The sequence below is a fragment of the Rhyacophila brunnea genome, unplaced genomic scaffold, assembly GCF_057557595.1.
Source record: "Rhyacophila brunnea isolate RB1 unplaced genomic scaffold, BYU_Rbru_1.0 scaffold_19, whole genome shotgun sequence".
In the NCBI taxonomy this organism is placed as follows: Eukaryota; Metazoa; Arthropoda; class Insecta; order Trichoptera; family Rhyacophilidae; genus Rhyacophila; species Rhyacophila brunnea.
In genome coordinates, this window is record NW_028232848.1 from 34,082,580 (window position 1) to 34,102,926 (window position 20,347).

The window sequence follows — 20,347 nt, forward strand, 5'->3', positions numbered from 1 at the left end:
GGGTTTTAAGAATTATCTAAATTAAACATTTTTATAAGGACAAGCGGCTTCAAATTGACGCCGATTGTCCAGAATCACATAGTCCACAGTCGCGTGAAATTGGTACCGGTTATTTCAATGGGTTAAGACGATTGATAATATTTTTGGAAATGGATTGAATTTATTGTGGTATTGTAGTTGGATACAAATTTTATATAATACATCTATCACAATGTTTTCCAATGTATATAATACAGTGGATACTAGATGAGCTACTCTTAGGACATTAATTATGATTAAAGAATATATCGTAGTATCATAGGTAAAACCTCATCGCACATAATGAGTTTTACATTTGATACAACGTTATAACATATCATTTAGATTTTTTTGTACATTTATTTCCATAATATTAAGCACATAAAAGGTTTCGTTTTTTAGGAAATATATTAGAGCAAATTGAGAGTTGAGAAGTTTTATGTAATAGAGTCTGATTAAAATAAAAGAGTTGTAATTTAAAAAAAAAAAGAATTTTTCAATGGAAATATAATATGTACAACATTATTTGTCTTTGTTTTATTTCAATCCCCATTGTCTCATTATGTTTTTACTAAACAGTGTCTTTAATCACATTCGCGGACACAACGTCTATAGACATTGTATTTTGTGAGATGTGATATGACAGGACGTCCATAGACATCCTGTACTGTGGAACGGAATACGACACGAAGTTTATAGAAGTCGTATTTTGGATTAAAACAATATGTTCCCTGCTACTTGTGTCACGGTCCGAACATATTTCCATTCGATAGTGTCGCACCTTAAGACTTAAATCATTTCTATATATCTAAATCGAAAATTTAAAAAATAACATTTTTAATACATGTCATATCACTAACATGTATGAGCTAGGTAACATGTGTCCTCGAATGTGACCTCGAACCTAACCGAAAAAAAATCTTTTTTTTAAACGGTACATGTTCAAACACGCGCGTTAACATCATTTTACTCCCTACTTCAATTATAGTTTGTCAATTTATGGCTACGGCCGTATGTTGTAGCTTAACCACTGGGAATGCCAAAAGAAATGGCGTATTTCAAAAAAACACTACCTTATTCTTAGGTTAATAATTATTATAGAGCAATCATTATTCATATGATGTTTATCACACTTGAATGGTCAAAGACATAGCTTATAATGAGTATCTTTAGAATTATCTTCAAATGTGTTAATCTTGCCCATTTTTTGAATAATAAAATGCCTAATTCTTGTCAAATTTGGGATCACAGAGATTATCAATATAATTTTTTATCGTAAATATTTTACTAAAATTATCTCGTCATAAATTATACTAATGGTTTTATATATGCGTTTAAAAATTAATAAATGTAAAAAATCTTAACACCACTGCACAGTTATGTACCGAAATATGACTGTATTCTAAAACGTTAGAGCGAGAGGTTTAAAAGAATACTATTTTATGTAATAAAAATACTTTATGCAGTCATCAAATGTTTAAAATAAATATAAAGGATAATAAGGCTTCAAAATTATACAAATAGATTATCTACAACGTTTAAGGTATGTCCAGGATCATGCTTTGAAAATAGAAAAAAAGCTCCATTTTGACCCACGCTGAGCACGTCCGCCCTTAAGAGTAAATTTTTGAGAGATTCTTGACACTGGTTAGGAATCGAGGATCTATTTTCGGTACTTCAAACCACAAAAAACACACCTTCGAGAAGCATTTCAGTTTCATGACTATTAGTTAATTCTGTCATAATTAGGTAGGTTGCAGATGGTTAAATTGGTAAAGCACATTGGCCAGAATCCGGTTCTGCTCGGCGCCATATTGTTTTCTAGATAGTTTCTAATACATATATTTCTGAAGTGTTAACCAAATCATGTATGTTCAATAAAGCGTGTTAAGTACATTCTTAAGTCTTACGAATAAATTATTCGTTGAATAGAAAAAACAGTTTAGTCAAATATTACTTAACTTTGTGGTAAAGTTAATTTAAAAATTAATATACTTATATTATAATTTTTAAATATTATTAATATGTATTAATAAATTGATTTCTTTAAAGTTAGTCTAAATAATATGAATATTGGCTAAATTACTTTTAAAAGTTGGCAACTAAGTGTATAAGAAATGTCAAGATAAATCTGTGTGTTTTACATGAAACAAAAATAGCTCACCGAGGAGTATAAAATATTTCTTTACAAGAATGATTAGTAATCTTGTTTATTAAAAATTATCTTATATAATATACGTTAATAACTTTGTTGATAACTCAATATAGCACAAATACCTACAATATAAATATATATAGATATAACTGTTATTAATGTCTATCTAATCTATATTTTGAAGTGTAGACAATACAATATTGTTCTTTCACAAATTGTATTGGAAATAACAAGGAAGATTTAACAATATTTTTGTGTTTATTGTGTTTAGCAGATTTATTTTTGTTAGCAATGAAGAATGTTGCTATAATTGGGGGAGGTGTTATGGGCATCGGCTGCGCTTTAAGAATCAAGGAAACATATCCAAATTTTAAGGTAACTGTATAAACATTTAATTAATGAGCTAAGAATTAAAGTACTCTAAGTGTATAAATAACTGTGTTAAGTAACTCAATAATAAACTTACATATCCGATTATAAATTCTATATATCTGTTTTAAACATTATATACGTGTAAATATATTAACGTGTTGAAGACAGATTCAAAAGAGAGAAAATAAAACCAAACTAAACTTTTTTATTATAATATATTCAATTTTAATTACGATGGTCGAGCATCTTACGCCTTGGCTTATAATGTCATGGGTAGCAGGTTCGAATCCTGGGTCTGGCAAATACGCATAAGTATTATTTTTCAATTTGTGTTCGGAGTCAAGAGTATGGACCTAATAGGTTGAGCAAGTGGCTCACATCCATTTCTCGTAAAACAAAAATCTGGCTCTCACATCTAAACTCGCCTTGTCCACCATACAGCCATAAATCAAACCTAGGAACGTCGCTCCGATGTTGCATATGAAGACCGCGTACATTGGCACCTAGTGACAGTCGTGTGTAACCTCTCGAAACGTGGATATGTATGGGGTGCGGCGACCGAGCAAGGTACAGGAATGACCAATTCGTAGCATGTGCGTATGCAGTATACGTACTGGCAGCTTTGAGACGCATGCGATTTGTTACTAGCAGTACTAGATGTTTTTTCAAACTAAAAAGTCGCATTCTACCACTGTGCGGAGCTCCATTTGACAATGTGTGTTTTGTGAATAATGATGTTACATTGACGTATTCGACAGGTTGCAGACGAGACGAGTTTAGATGTGAGAGCCGGCTAACAGATTTTTGTTTTGAGCCAGCTTAATACAAATCTCCGCATTATGGAAAACCCATACGATCCCATTAGGATCTTGTGTAGTTATTAAAATACTTAAATGTAATTTAAATTTCTCTATATTATGTAAATAAATTTGTAGGTTTAAGAATTATCGAAAATTAAAAAATTTTAACATTTTTGCTAAGGACTAGCGGTCCTAAATTTATGCCGATTGTCCAGACTCACTTGGTCTACAGCGATGCCAATTGTCTCCAATTGGTTAATATTTTTTATGTATGAAGGTGTAAATTTTAGGTTAGTGACATATCCTCAGGGTCTTTTATGGCTTAACTCAGTCGGGGTGACCTGAGGTGTCAAAGTATTTGTTTTATATTTATTTGCCTTTTTCGGTATATTCGGAACTGTAGTGTCATAAAGGGACACGGGTGAGACAGTAGGTGTTTTACTGGGAAACACAAATTTTTGGTAGATTCACTTTTATTATATTTTCAGAGCACATTATTTTAGTACACTTAATAGACAATTAAAACTTATATTTATTCTTAATTTGCTATACGTTGCTCGCACGAGCTTTCTCCTATATAGTTAACTTCCCTACAGTAAGTGCTTAGCGGTTGAGTGAAAGATGCTAACTGACTGCCATGGGGTTCACAGGGCCAGTACTCTACGAAGAACTAACGGAACTGCCTGGGGTTCACAGGGCCAATACTGAGCACTTCCTGTTGCTGGGCCGCGCGGTTTGAATTATTTAATAACGCGACAAAACAATGTATTTAATGGTGTTACCATTTTAATATTACTGCGTATTTATTATTTAAAATTATGATTTTACTAATTTAATATTACAAGCGACTCTACTGAATTTAAATTATATTCGATCATTTCGCTGTACAATTTATGTTTTATTAACTAAACATTTAATATACATTTTACATAACCTTAATATTAATTATACTATTATTCAACATCCCATTTGTCCGGTATAACTCACACACTGCATCTTTCATACTGTTTACATATCGTCTCTGTTCTGGCAGAACACACTAACTGGAGAATACTAGTTTTGAGTAATTTGACTTTGAAGTTGTTAAAATGTTTGAAATGGTCTATCATGTGAGTTTATTAAGTAATCGTAAAAAGGATGACTTTAAAATAAAGACTTTTTATTTATTAAGAAGGTTTCCAGACGGTAAAGTTTGAAATAAGGAACATTTTGGTATAACTAACTCAATATGTCATTTTTTAGAATTAGTGTCTTCTGCCAGAACAGTGACGATATTATTGTTTATACAATTCAATTTACAACTTTAGACATTTAATACAACAATTAGGGTAATACAACATTAAAATCTTATCTAATAAACAATTTTATATTAACTAGAATATCTTGACGGGTAATTAAGGAACTTGGTTGCATGTTTTGTTAAGCCGCCAATTTTTGAGAATAAGTAACTTGTTACAGCCTTTTTTTGAAGTTACAGTGTAGGCACTAGCAATAGGCTAATATGCGAGTGTGTCGTTACGTAAGGTTGTTATGAAATGAGGAAAAAATGAAGTGAATGCAAAAACAATGATTTACCGGTTTTTTTAATAAATAATAGAAACTATTTTTCAGGTAACAGTAATCGCTAAAGATTTGAGTCCAAATACCACGGGAGACGGTTCGGCAGGACTGTGGACTCCGTTCATCCTCGGCAATACCCCCGATGAAAAGATTGTGTAAGTATAACAACTATTAAATATTATGACAGCATAGATTTCTTCTGCATCTCTGAATATACATACTCATCATCATCATTATCAAGAGCGCGACAACCCGGTGTGGGTCCTGGCCTCCTCCAACAGCTTCTTCCACCTGTCCCTATCCAGTGTGGCCGCTTTCCAATTTGGTACCCCCAGAATACGGCAGTCACTGGCAGCTTCATCCAACCAGCGAATCTTTGGCCTATCTCTTCTTCTACGCCCTATTGGATTGCTGGACATCACTCTCTTTGCCGGTTCATTATCATTCATACGGTGCACATGACCTAGCCATCGCAGTCTCCCAATTTTAATTGATTGAACTGCGCTGCAATCTTCGTACAGCCCGTAGAGCTCAGCATTATATCTTCTCCTCCAATTGGTGCCGTCCCTGACTGGTCCATATATACGGCGGAGAATTTTTCTTTTAAAGATGTTCAGGGCTTGTTCATTTCGCAGAGTTAATGTCCAGGTTTTCGATGCGTAGGTGACCACTGGCTTTACAAGTATCTTGTAAAGAGTGCTTTTAGTTTGATGAGATGGTACGCGGTACTTAAAATTTCTTAACAGGCCAAAGTAGCATTTATTCGCAGACATGATTCTCTTGTTGATTGCTTCTGTAATATCCTTATGTCGAGTTATAAGAGATCCAAGGTATATGAAACTCTCGACCGTATCAAACTTGTATGCACCAATATCTAACTTTGGTGCGCCTTCTTGTGATGTGACATAGACAGGCATGTATTTAGCTTTTGCCCCGTTTATTTGTAAGCCCATTCTTTTGCCAGAGGCTTCTAGTGCTGTGAATGCCTTTTTCAGCGCCAATTCTGATATGGCAATGATGTCGATATCATCGGCATACGCCAGCAGCTGCACAGGCTTACTAAATATCGTGCCGCTGCCACGGGCATCAATCTTTGCATCCCGTACCGCTTTTTCTAGCGCAATATTAAAAAGAAGGCATGCCAGAGCGTCACCTTGCCTGAGGCCATTCAGTGATATAAATGGCTCGGATATATCCGCTTGAAGCTTCACCCGGCATTGTACTGGTGTCATTGTCATCTCTACAAGTTTAATTATTTTCGTCGGAATTTCAAATTCTCGCATGAATATACATACTACTAAGGGTTTAATCATTATCCTTCTCCTTTTTTATACTTTGTAGCTTTATTCCATGTACCCACCACGGGTGCAATAAATCGTGAGTAGTAGTATCACATTTGTTATTCTAGATCCGTGTTTCTCAACAGGTGGTCTGCAGAAATTTTCTGATAGTCCGCGATTTTTTAGAGTACAAATGCCTATATTAAAATTTCCATTGCGGGATGTCTAAAAGACAAAACAGTGCGGACAATAGAAACATATACTAACGATCTGAAAAATTATGACCATTAAGCTTTGCGCATTCGATAACCACTTATGAATGCGACAGCTCGCAGGTGAACACTGGTGTTTATCGCTAGACTCAAAGTGCAGAGTGGCTGAGTATGGGGAATGTATTCAAAAAAGTGCGGGAGTCCACAGTTGAAGCGACAAGAAACTATAAGTAGTCTGTGAGGTAAATGTGGAAGTCAGTGGCACCTGCTAAATTTTTTTAACCCTCCGTCTTAAAAATCAATAGCAGTAGCGAAGGGTGGAGGTAGGGTGTTAAGATCCACCATAAATAGTGCACATTAAACTTTATTAGTCATACGTATTTGTTTTTATTGAACTAACTAAGACTACAATTTACAGATAGTGTTGGTTAGTTTTTAAAATTCAATTAAACCCTGCGAAACCATGCCATAGTATACCAAACCATTTTTCTGTGTGTGTGCCTGACTAAAGATATCATTTGTCATGGATACAATCATGATTTGGAACACTCACGACAGGTTGGTAATAAGTGTTAATACTTCGATACAAACCTACCGTAGATAGCTGCTGTAGCGGCCGAAAGCAGTCTTGTGTATAGAATAGATGCGCTGGGCATTTTTGCAGTTGTCTAATTTAACCGGCTGATATTTCTCGTTTTCCACAGATTATGGAGTGGGGAGACTCACAAGTTTTTTGAACAGCTGTGGCGCAAAGGAGTACCAGGGCCTTGCCTGCTTCCTGTTTTAAATGTCAACAAAACTGAAAAACAATCGCTGCCGTCGTGGCACAAGATTGTCTATGGTTTCAGTAACCTCAAAGCTGAGGAACTGGATGTCTGGAACAAGTTGCTTGGCATGCAAAATAAGTGAGTATAATTTACTTTAATATTGAGATAATTAACTTTAAGGATTTTTCTTAATGGCGGAAGTAATCCAATTAGATTTTGAATGAAGAGTTTGTAATAAATTTGGAGCTTAGCCTGAACACTCTGCAATGTTGTGCAGGCCATATCTCAAAGATAAAAGAAAACACCTATTCTGCAAAAGAACAGAAGAGGAAACAAGGCCTGGGATGAGTCCTACACTAGGAAGATTGGAACGTGTAGAAATATACATAACGTCCTTAATGCCGTGTTCACACATGTAAATTTTTGTGCACGACTTACTTTGTATTGAATGTTGAAAAAGAAGTTGAATGGAATGTGCCTACATATAAACTTATGTTGAATCGATAGTTGTAACCAAGATGGCGTTGAGTGAATTTATTAATTTCTTACTGTCATTTTGTTTGACTAAATAACGCTGACGAAGAACAATCATCCACATAATCGTATGCTAGTCGAAAAAAGTTGGATGTGCCGATTAGAAGTGGGAAAACTGGTTGATTTTGAAGACTAAGTATACTTACTACCAGTATAAAAAAATACTTAGTTTTGAAACTTGTTCCAAAATACTTACTAGTATTTGGAATATTATACAGGGCGTTTGGCGTACTTGACTTTTTAGAAGCCATTTTTACACAAATTGTTTATATAATTATTATCCATTTAGACAATCACGGATAAAACTTTAATTCAGTTTATAAGTTCCAATTATAACACTAAAAATTCGAGAAACTCGACGTGACGAAACCAGATAAACGCGTAAATACTTATCAGAACTCGTGCACTAGTACCTATTCCGGGACTTGAGACTGACGTCAACTCGATATAAGTCTCATACTCAACTGGAACTAAAACTACATAACTCCATATTATTACTATAAAACGAACTTGTCATCATTTCTGTCCTTCACTATACCAACTTTACAACTGGGGAGAAAGAGAGAGCAATGACGCCAATGACAGTTGAGTGTATCACAGATCGACATACGTGTATTATGCTATCTCGCTCGCGCGCATTTAATGTCAATAGTATTGAAAGTCTACCAACTAGTGAGTCGTGGCGATGATATCATCGCATGCGTTCGAACAAGTTTCTTGGAACCAGTTTATTGGGCCACACGTACTGAGTATGGGTAGTTGCATCCGAGACTTGCATACACAATCTGGTGACAGTATTTCCAACTCACCTCGAGTGCCGATGCGAGTTATGATCACCTTGGTTACCGTAAGCAAGTTGCCTAGACTCGAATGGTGATTCACTGTTGAATCGACTAATAGTAGAAAGGACCCCACCCCAACTTCGTCCAATTCGGTTTACATGTAAATTGTACATATTACATTTCGCCGTAACACAGTTTACTGTGAGCATCGCATCGGAAAGGGTTGGCTGTATACCATTGAAATCAAAAAATGACCCAGTTTTTGTGGAGCATTGCAGACAATAATGTTCCAATTTTAGTAGATTCAATATGATATTGATTTGTATTAAATATCTGATTATAAGGCTGTCATTATCATCGGATATATCGGTACGACTTGATACTTACGAACACCTAGTTCTGAATCATTCAGAATTTTATATACATATATACTACATAATATATGATTTTACAGTAAAACCTCGTTAGTAAGAACACTGATAATTCGAAATTTTCCCGAAAAAAAGTCCCTTGAACATTATTTTCATATAAAACCATACCTTTAATTCAAATTTCGTAATTCGAAATGATTTCAGCATCCTGGCATATAAAAATATTCAATAAATCATAATAAAGTATTTCATGATTCCATGAGCCAATCATTGAAAATTGTGACAAGACTTTTCTTAAAACATCAAAAATTACTTATTTTATGAAGGTAATAAAAATAATCCTGACATTTTATGACCCAATTCGGTAGGCTAATGATCGGAAACGAAATTAATGAAAATCAAAAATTTTTTTTTTTCAAAATTTTAATATTTTTTCCCCATACATTTCGTAATTCATAATTTGATTTTTTTTCGATTTTCGGTCCCATGGAATTAGTATTAACGAGGTTTTACTGTATTTCTAATATACTCCTTAATCATTCAGAATTTTATATAAATTTATATATAATGATTATATTTCTAATTTACTTACCTACCTACTCTCTTCTGTCTTTGCCTTGTACTCTGATGGTTTTTATTATGTATTTTTAAGTATTTTATTTAAACCTGAAATTTGGTCTCATTGTTATACGGCTATCAGTTTCCGTATCTCACAGTTAACTGGGAACTCAGTTGAAATATGATTCCAACTTGAACAATAAATAACAATAAAAATCATGTGTGAATGCGACACAAGACAGTGGAGGGAGCTTATGCCAAACAAAAGAAAGGAGACGTTTACTGCGGGCGATCAAAACCCACGTTGGGTTATAGTACTGATAATGGCAACTGAAAACACTAATTTCAATACACCTTTTCAGGACTGCATATCACTTCATATCGTTCACATGCGAGCCAACGATACTGTTGCCGTATTTAATGGATCGGTTTACCAAAATAGGGGGCAAAGTCGAAACCCGAGAAGTGAAATCATTGAGTGAAGTCACGTCGCAGGATTATGACATCGTTATAAATTGCACGGGCTTGGGTTCACGGACTCTCGTGCCTGACAATAGAGTCTTCCCAATACGGGGCCAGGTTATCAGAGTAAGAAATAAATTGTATTTATTTATTTTACAATATTCTTCAACGTGTCATTTGATATCTTTGAAATTGCATTTTACTGGTATGCCTTGGATGGAAATGTATTCAAGTATGCAACTTGCAGTACCACAGTTCACTGTGAGCTGTCATATCGAAAACAGATGGCCTATAGCATTGAGATCAAATTCATGTGTAAATAAAACACTTAAAAAATACGTAATGAAAACTACCGGAATACAAAGGAAAGACAGAATAAAATAAGTAGGTAAGTAAATTAGAAATACAATCCTATTGTATATATTTATTTAGAATTCTCAACGATTCAAAACTATGTTAGCAAATAGCTAAATCGTGAAATGCTCCATGAATAACACATCATTTTTTTTATCTTAATACTATACAGCCACCTGTTTCCCGTACGACAGCTTACGGTAATATGGCAATTTGCGTGTAGTATCATGAAAATAGATCGTCCTTGCTTTGCATTTCACCGTACTTGTAGACTTGGTCATCCACGAGAATAATCCTTTGCGTGGATTATGATATAATATGACGTTACATTAGCATTACCAGAAAGACACAAACTACATATAATTTTTTTTCTGTTTATTTTAAAATTATAAAAACATGACTGAAGAATTCTATGCTTGCACTCCAATAACAAAAGATTCCAATAAAATTTTGTCTCAGCATGAACATTATGATATGAAACTGTGATTAGTTTAGATTTAGTAAAAAATAAATCATTGTACAACAAGCTATATGATATTTGTATTCGTATATTTGCGCTGTCAACAAACTATTTCTTGACTATGTTCTTAATACTATTTGTTTATATTCCTGACAGGTAAACGCACCTTGGGTCTATCATGCAATACTAGATGACTCTGATGATGGAAACTACATTATTCCTAAGTATTTTATTCATTTATATTTTAAATTTAACAGAAACTACATTGACAATTTGACACAGAACACATAAAATTAAGTCACTCAAGTTTCAAGTGACATATTTTTCATAGTATTGTCAATTTCTAATCTCCGACCATGTCCGATTGTAATAAGACCATATGGGCCTCCACAGAGTGGAGGTTTGTATTAACAGATTTTGTTTTTACAAGAAATAGATGTCAGCCACTTGCTCAACCTATTAGGTCCATATTCTGACTCATACACAAATTGAAAAACAATATTTATGTTGCCATCGTGGGTGTTACTTTTCCTGTATAAATTCCTCTGGGAATGTCCTAAAATGTGTACGGAAAGGAAAGACCTGCTCGAGGTCGGTTCAACCATCTGTTAGGCCCATCGGACAGTCTGACCTGGTCGCCACAAAAGCCAATTTTATTGCATTTAGATAAGATCTCTTCATTTAGAATGTTCGGAAATTTTGTATTAGCTATTTGTTACTTACTACAATTTTTAATATTGCCTCTACGTGCTCATCTCTCCCATGGGTACCTTAACTTAAAGTCATGTAAATTCAGTCAAAGCACATTTGAGTGCATGGCGACCTTAGTCTTGGGTAACTGCTCCTGAGACATTCTCACTCAAAAATAAAAATGATGCTTCACATCCAAAGGTAGGGTTCCGTGATACGCCCGATTAAAACCGGGTGTGGTGCGGGGCGGTTGTGGCTCGGTGTAGGCCATTAACTTCAATGTATATATTCCTGTTTATTCCGCCATGTCGGGAGATTTAATAATCTTCGGACTCATTATTTCACATCACTTTCACAGCCCGGGCTGGGCTCTGACATACTCAAGTCATCGTCCTCAGTCCGGTTTATCCACCACTTACACATCGTGGACCACATCATCCTACCACCACAATTTAGATCTCCCAACACTCCTCCGCCTAGACACCGTAGCATAAAAAACTTTCCTGACCGATCGGCCCAAGTTCATTAACGTTAAACATAACCAGCCTACTTTGATTGGGAAATTTTGAAGGTTTCGATTATGCTGCTTTCCCTAAATTTCCCGTAGAATTTGCAGTTGAGACGTATGCATCATAATCCATTTTCATTCTTGGCTCCAAATATTGTTCTCAAGATCTTTCTTTCAAACCTTCAGACTGATGCAACATTCACAAAAAACACAATTAATAATAGAGCGTTGCGATATTAGACGGCTTGGCATTCGACAACCTGTCAAAAAAGTAAGATGGCTGGGCCATAATTTCTATGAAAAAATAAAATCTTAGAAACATCACTATTTAGAAATATATTAAAAGTATATCATATAAGACTTGTATATCAGTTAAGAATGTCACCATGATTACTAGAGATGGGTGTATATTGTGTATAATATATTAATTTATTTAAAACAACCGCCGGGGCTAGTGTAGTGAGTGTAAAGTACAGCGTGTATACATGCTCATTTTTTATGTCCGGCATTGTATGCACGGATTTGTAGAGCGCATAAACGCACTTATGGCATACATTCGGTTAAAACTTCTGATGTAACAATTTTGTCAAAATGGTTTTTGTTTATATTACCTTTTCGTTTATATTACACCGCATAGTTTAGTAAAACCCTCAACGTGAAAACATACCATCAAAATTAAAACATCTCTCATTTCAACAAGACTCATAATACCTCCAAGTTACGTAATAACCACATCAGAGTTTATTACAAACACTCGATAATGACGAGCTGTTTAATATTTTCTTTGGCCATATCCGCTCTTTAATTGGAGCATATGTCGTTCGCCAGTCTTCTATACATACCACATTACCAGTGATGTCCCGTGGGGGTAGGCAGATTGAGCGTCGCTTGGGGGCGGCAGTTACTCGAAGGGCGGCAAATCGAGAAGAATCATTAGATATATATAGAAATAGGTACCTAACTTAGCAATTACGGAAATATCTCTCCATTAATAATACACCTCACTGGTTGGAAACAAAATGTATTAATTGACATGGAATGTTTAACCGGAGTGTATTTTTTGTCGGGTTTGCGATGTCTAGTTTACTACCGTTGTCTTTGAACGTCAGATCCTTGATGATGAGCAATGTCATGTGCAGGTTTGAGAATTATATTTGAATTATAGGTAGGTACATACTCGTACTTATACTCGAACAACAGCTTCTAGGCTACGTGTTAAAACTGCGAACTACAAGCTCCTCCCATTTTTAACCGCAATTCCATTATAAACTAACAAGCTCCACCCATTTAGTCGACAACAGCGCCTTTAGCCTAAATCTTCTTGTTGGAGAGTACCTACCTAATTAATTTATGCAAATATTTTTGCCAGTCACTCGAGAGTTTTGAAAGTTGTCAGGTGTATATTGAATTGTATCTGAAAACCGTGGACTCGCAATATTGTCTTTTGAAGTAGAGATGGCATTTAAATTAGACCTATATATTTTGTTAGTATTGTATCCATACAACACATTTCTTAGATATTGGAGTCATGGAAGGATGATAAAAAATATTGTATAAAAAAATGGGGTGGCATTTTGTCTAGGGACGTCACTGCACATTACCGTGAAACAAGACATAGTCAGAGAGGCTCCGTGCGAGAGAAAGCAATGCAATAAGCTCGATGTAAATAGTCATCAATAAAGCGTAACAATAATCACATTCGTCCTATGCCTACTCATCGTTAATTTATTCCACTACACCTGTTATTTAAATAAATTAACTTATTCATACTCGCAAACCAAATTTTTCGTCTCTACTGTTGAATTTAAATTTTGTTATATCAGAGGTTTTAACAGCTTAACAACTTAATATTTGATTATGCTGGTGAGTCACGATGACAAGAATCCTATCGGTTATGTGTCATTTAAAAAAAAGGTTGAAAACCCCTGTTATATAATATTCGATAGTGACGACTTGAAAAGGCTTCTATCGTAATAGATTTTTGGGTTTTCACCGTGTGTACTTCTTCCTTCTTTCCTCGGTGTTTCGGGCTCATTGCAGAGGCCATTATCAAGAGATACATGTTATGATGAAGTGTAGTGTAGGTTAATGAAAACAAATGTCACTCTAAGAATGCCAAAAGGAATCCGATTAGCTAAGAGCAAACGTTGCTCAGAGTAATGTGTCAATCGTTACGACCAGAGATACCGGATCGAATATTGGATTTTGCTGACAGTGCCGGAAGCCATGACGTTTTTAACCGTAACACATCATCGCTATCAATATTTTCAGGGTTTCTATGGATTTCGATTGCCTTCTTTACCAATCGTGCGAAATATTCTTTAATCCGACCCAGTATCTTGGTTTCAAAGTCAAATTTGTGTCCTGTATCCATCGAGTGCTCGGCAATTGTTGACATCGTGTAGTGTTTAAGTCAGTATGCCCTCTCGTGTTCACTCACACGCTTCTTTACCGTCGAGAAGCTTGGCCTATATACGTTTTCGGGCATCCCCGACAGCTTAACTGGTCCACACCTGCCGAGTCCAAAGACTGCGAGTCCTTTACTGGTCGAGGAAAGAAGGAAGATGTACACAGGGTGGGAACCCAAAAATCTATTACGATAAAAAACAACCGTGAAAGTCTCAAACATTATATGAAAAGGCTCCTATTTAACAGTAATTAAAATGTAATGAATATTGCCAGTTGATAATATCTACCGCACCAATTATACTAATCACATTGTAACAGGTTAATAATGAACTTTCGTTTTTCAGTACTACAACCGTTGTCCTAGGCGGAACTCATCAAGAAAATGATTTCAATTTAAAAGTGTCCGCCGAAGATCAAAAGTTCATTATGAATGGCTGCCAAGAAATCATACCTGGCATAAAGGTACATACATTATAATTTTATACTCACCGAGGAGATAGTCGAGGGATATTTCAGTTATTTAATAACAAAAACTGATAAGTCCCACATTTCAACATTAGTGGGAAATTATTTTTTGGTACATCAAGCGTAACTAGCAGTAGCGAAGGGTGGAGGTAGGCTGTTAACATCCGCCATAAATAGTGCACATTAAACTTTGTTAGTCATACGTATTTGTTTTTATTGAACTAAGACTACAATTTACAGATGATGTTTGGTTAGTTTATAAAAAATCAATTAACCCCTGCCTAAGCCAAACGATAATAGTTTTGTTATATTTTGGGCGTTTATGATAAATGAAGTGGGACTAAGATCATGTTAACGCGCGTGTTTGAACATGTATATTGCAAATTGTACGCGCAAAAACAACGCTCAACAATGTGTAAGTATATAGAAACCTTTTCTCTCCTCTGGTTTCTTTCCACTTCTAAACAAATAGCCACTGAACCAATGATTTCAATTTACTGAAGAGGTTTGGTGCATTTATTCAAATAATAAAATACCCCGCGGACGGTTCATTTAATAAGTTACAGATTTTTTAAATTAAAACAACAGCGCATACGATTTTAAAGTTAACTTAATAGACAACAGGGTTAGGCAGTAAAAATCTTGCTATCTTGCGTTTAATATCTAATATAATTACAAGAAAAAAGAACTTTTTATATACAGCGTTTATAAATTTTCTGTTGAATTATTATGCTCAATATGCTCAAACTTGTACTTGATATGAAGTAAAGAAAAAACAAACAAACAAACAAATATAGAATACTTAAATGTCATTTTGATTTCCATAGTAACGCACGTATATATTAATAATTTATTTGCTAGGACCACCCACTTAGCAACCGATAATAGTGGATTGGATTACGGATTTCTTCCGAAATAACTTTTCATACAAAACAGAATTAACTGAAAATGAATCCAATTCTACTTAAGGCCATTGGACCCGTTTTTTCCTGTCTTCTCAGAATCGTGGAAATGGCAAGGACGTTTAACACGAATTGACACATAATAAACACTTTATTTATTTAAAATCTAATAAATAATATTCAAATAACACTTTTTGTGTCATTAAAATTTTCTGATTCGCTTTACTTTTTAAAATAAATGACAAATAGTCAGTCCTGTTTTCGAAATTGGTCAAAACGACTGTCACGCCACAATGAATGTTGAATTTAATAGTTTTGCAGGTATATATTGTATGAAAGAAATGGGTAAAACAATACATTTCATTGATTAACCCACGTACTTTTTTTAATTTCAGAAAAATAAAGATTTTAAAGCCATTTTAGTTTGAGTATACATCAGTCAATTTTGAATGATTTTTTCTCACAAAATAATATATACTGCACAATAAAAATATTTTTTTATTATAATATAACATTTCCGTAATACTATAAATAATAATTTACAATAAAAAAATAAATAAAACCCCATAAATTCGGTACAATTAGTGACACTATATTACCAAAACACGTCGTACATTTTCATGTATTTATCCTGTTTTCAGACAATTTAGAAATATAATTATTTTGCAAAATTAACAAAAAGAGACCATTTGATCGATTAATCCATACAGTTTTTCTAATTTCTTATTTCTAACGTTAGTACGATCTGGAATATTATTTTGACTTACGAAACTCATGGAAAAATGACCTCTACTCTCTTTGCAGTAATAATCAAATTGGCAAGTCGCAATTATTTGTATCGTTCTATTCGGAACACAGGACGCATGCCAGGTGCTATAATTTGTGTTGACTAAAATATCAAACATCATATAGTACCACTGAATGTCAAAATGAGAAAAATGTAGTTTTATTATATTTATTATATTATTTATTATCTTGTAATTGAAATGGTTGCAGCATGTGAGATATTGTAAGATAATTGAATCTAATAACCACGATGGCTACAAGGAAGTACTGAAGGTATTCGTTCGGTGACCCATTTATAAAAAAAAAATATTTTGGTCTTGAGCAGTTTAGATAAAATATAGGTGGACTTTAATTGTTTTGATAAATATGTACCTACTTGGTTAGGCTTTAAGCGATTTGAAAAACTTTGCATGTACTTAATACAGTTTTTATGTACCTGGGTGGCCATGTTTTGTTATTTTCAAAGGGACGTACGTATCCAGGAGTATGTTTATTGGCATTATCAAAATGCGTTTTCCGCTGTATCCGCTTTAACCGAACAGTACCAAAAATTTAAAGTAAAATACGTTTTCGAATGCTGTCATCGTAATGGCCACTGAAACATGTGTCATAATTTTATTAATCGTTAAAATAATAATAAAAAAAGTCTTTTGGGGCACAAAATCACGTATATGTTTTATGATATATGTATTTTTCAGATGGTTTGTGGTAAAATCTTTTTTTTCATACTGCCACAATTCAACTATTCATAATTAATTGTTTGTTAAATTTTTCATAGTGATCTTTGACTTAATAGGTAGGTGATAAAGTTTTTACCTTACTTTATTGTATTAATTTATTGTTAAGTGAGAATTAGCTGCTTTCGTTGTCAGTGTGTATTTGATGAGTGCGCATAGTGCCTGACGATGTCGAAAGGCGAAACCAGGATCGCATAAAACGACTGAAATGAAATAGTACAAAACTTTTAGAATTTAATATATTTAATGCCGAGTTGAATTGAATGGAATCACCTTAGGCATTTATTAGTAATTATTTAACACAAGTAAAAAATATATTGAGGTAAGAACCTAGTTCATTGAATAATAAAAACAATATTACTCTTTACATCACAACTGACAAGATTTATATGAATTGTATATTGCCTGAACTCGTTGATCCTAGACTAACACGGTTGATGGATATAAGAAACCCTCAATATAATAATTATATTAGATGCTATCAATAGAGAAGAAAAAAAATTTAAAAAATAATAATTTATAATAGTTATTCTAGTACATTACATACCGTTAAGCCTGTACACTAATTAAAGAACCAATTATTAATTTTCTATACACTAATATTCCGAAATCCTCCGCGGCGACCAAAACGTACTGCCGTCAAATACACGTTATTATAATAATGGTTTCTTAAATCTTGATTGTTGCGTACTAAATTTAAAAAAAATTGTGCCTCGACAAATATTCATTGAATTGCTTTCTTTTATGAGTCATGTTTTTATAATTCAATAAAAACGAATTCAATAAAATTTATGCCATCTTGTGAATGTTTTAAACTTATAATTTGTAATGTAAGATCATGAAAAAATGAATAACTTTTGTATTCATACACACCGATATATATAAATAATATACCAATTTGAAACACCTCAGAAACATACATAAGTATTAGATTTTTTTTTGAAAAATATTTGGACTGAATTTGAACCTACAATATGATAGGTTCAAGAAAAGGTGTCACTTCACAAATTCAGCATATCAATAATATGAGGTTCTTATTTGGAGGTCTACTATTTTTATTATTATAATTTATTCTACCTACCACAAAAATGTTTATAAAATACGTTAGGAAAAAAAATATTATTAATTCAACACTTTTAAAACCTCTGATTTCGTATCCAATATAATAAAATTATTAAATAACTTAACTATCAGTTGTAAGAAAGGGAAAATATTATTAGCAATCTCATACTTAGCTTTGTTTTGAAATTAATGTCGACTTTGAAAACTAAGAACAAAAAATATAATACCTAACTGTATTTTACCACGTTTTTATTAGCTTGTATTCTTGTTTGTCCGGTACAGATTTTTTCTTGTGTGTACAGTACAAATTTTTTCTTGTTTGTCCAAGATTAGTATTGGACGATTGAAGATTTTTAACTAACTTCCCGACTAGCTAGACATTTGAAACTTTTAGAATATATCAGAACACAACGACAATGCATTATTTTAATACTTTTGGCTATCTTTAAGCAGAATGAATTCATTTTCAGTTAATTCTGTTTTGTATGTTTCGGAAAAAAATTGTTTAAAGCAATATTTACTACTCACTATTATTGGTTGCTAAGGGGGTCCTAGCAACTAAATTATTAATATATACGTGCGTTACTATGGAAATCAATATGAAATGTCATAATGACATTTCAGTATTCTATAATATTTATTCAGTATTTCTATCAAGTACAAAAAAAAGTATTTATTAACACATAGAATTGTCAAGTTTATATGATTCAACAGAAAATTTAAAAACATGGTATATAAAAAGTTCTTTTTATCTTGTAATTATTTGTTTATGTAAACGTCAGTTGAGGCCAAGTAGGAAAAGGAAATCAAACAAACACATTTTGACTTTTATATTAAATATAGATAGACTTGAAAATGAAGGCAAATGAGGAATTTTGACAATTTCTTTTTTACTGAGTAAACATTTTCTGTCAAAAAAAATAACCCATAGGGCCAAAGCACACTGGAAGAGCCCCTCGCGCCACCTCGCCACGTGCGCCACTTCCAGTGTGCTTTGGCCCTTAGGGCCCTTAGGGCTTGTCTATAAATGACGTCAAAAATTTACAGTTTTTTTTTACCTCCTTTCGTCACAAAATTTTTCACCCACCTGTCTAAATTATATCAGATTTTCACCCCCCCTGCCTTAAAATTTAATACTTCACCATTGTGATTTTATAACATTGTAAAAATTAACTTAAATTTAAAATTTTCAGTATGCTGAGACAATTCGGACGTGGGTTGGCCTAAGACCCGGCCGAGACAGCGTGCGGTTGGAACGTGAAGATGTCGTAAACACCACCAATGGTAAAAGAGTCATGGTGATCCATAACTACGGCCACGGCGGAAGCGGAGTCACTCTCTTCTGGGGCTGTGCCGGGGAAGTCCTTCAAATTGTGACAGACTCAGTGCTTAATAATTCTGTTAAGTCCAAATTGTAGGTTGTTTGTATATTTTTTGTAGATATTACCCCCCCTACCCCTCCCAGACTAAAAACTAAATAAAAACAAACCCTTAAAATAAAGAATAGGTTTCTCTCGAGATCAAGTATTATAAAAAAATACATATGCCTACTGTAATAAGAATATCATAAATACAGAATTAATAAAAAGGATTGTATAGATATACCATCATAAATCATCCGGTGTTCGAATTTAGAACTAAGCTCACCCCAGTATAAAATGTGTTGAATGATAATATCTCAAATGTTTGCATGTGGCGCCCTCACTCGGCGGACAACTTATACTGGTGGATTTATAGAACTGTGACCGTCATCGGATCCGTGTGACCCAGTTCTCAATTTCAATATTATTTCTTAATATTCATTTTCACATATAGTCAGCCAGTATCCAATTATTGCAAACTCAACAAAATAACAGACCTCAATTATATTGTCATAGTCATTTCAACATATTTATATGTTTTATTTTTTTTAACACAACATTGATATTATGGTTTTTTTTTTAAATATCAGAGTACTAACTTGGATAATGAAAGACTATTTTATCAGAGTTGGTGAAGTGAAAGACGTTAATAGGTTTTTGAAATCATGCGTTTTGTCTACAATAAGGGAAGAGCAGTATGCTGAGTTGAAATTTTGTTATTAGCTGAAAAAAAAACTGCCAT

The 20,347-nt window shown here is 33.7% G+C and overlaps 1 protein-coding gene across 1 annotated transcript; it reads left to right on the plus strand.

Moving 5' to 3' along the window:
- The first annotated feature begins 2,380 nt into the window (after nt 1-2,380).
- Nucleotides 2,381-20,331, plus strand: Daao2 (D-amino acid oxidase 2). Its single transcript, XM_085946220.1, has 7 exons — nt 2,381-2,548; nt 4,957-5,060; nt 7,102-7,302; nt 9,772-9,997; nt 10,842-10,909; nt 14,637-14,754; nt 19,438-20,331. Exons 1-7 carry the CDS (start codon nt 2,465-2,467, stop codon nt 19,660-19,662), a joined length of 1,026 nt encoding a protein of 341 aa, XP_085802346.1. The 5' UTR covers nt 2,381-2,464; the 3' UTR covers nt 19,663-20,331.
- Nucleotides 20,332-20,347: the final 16 nt, after the last annotated feature.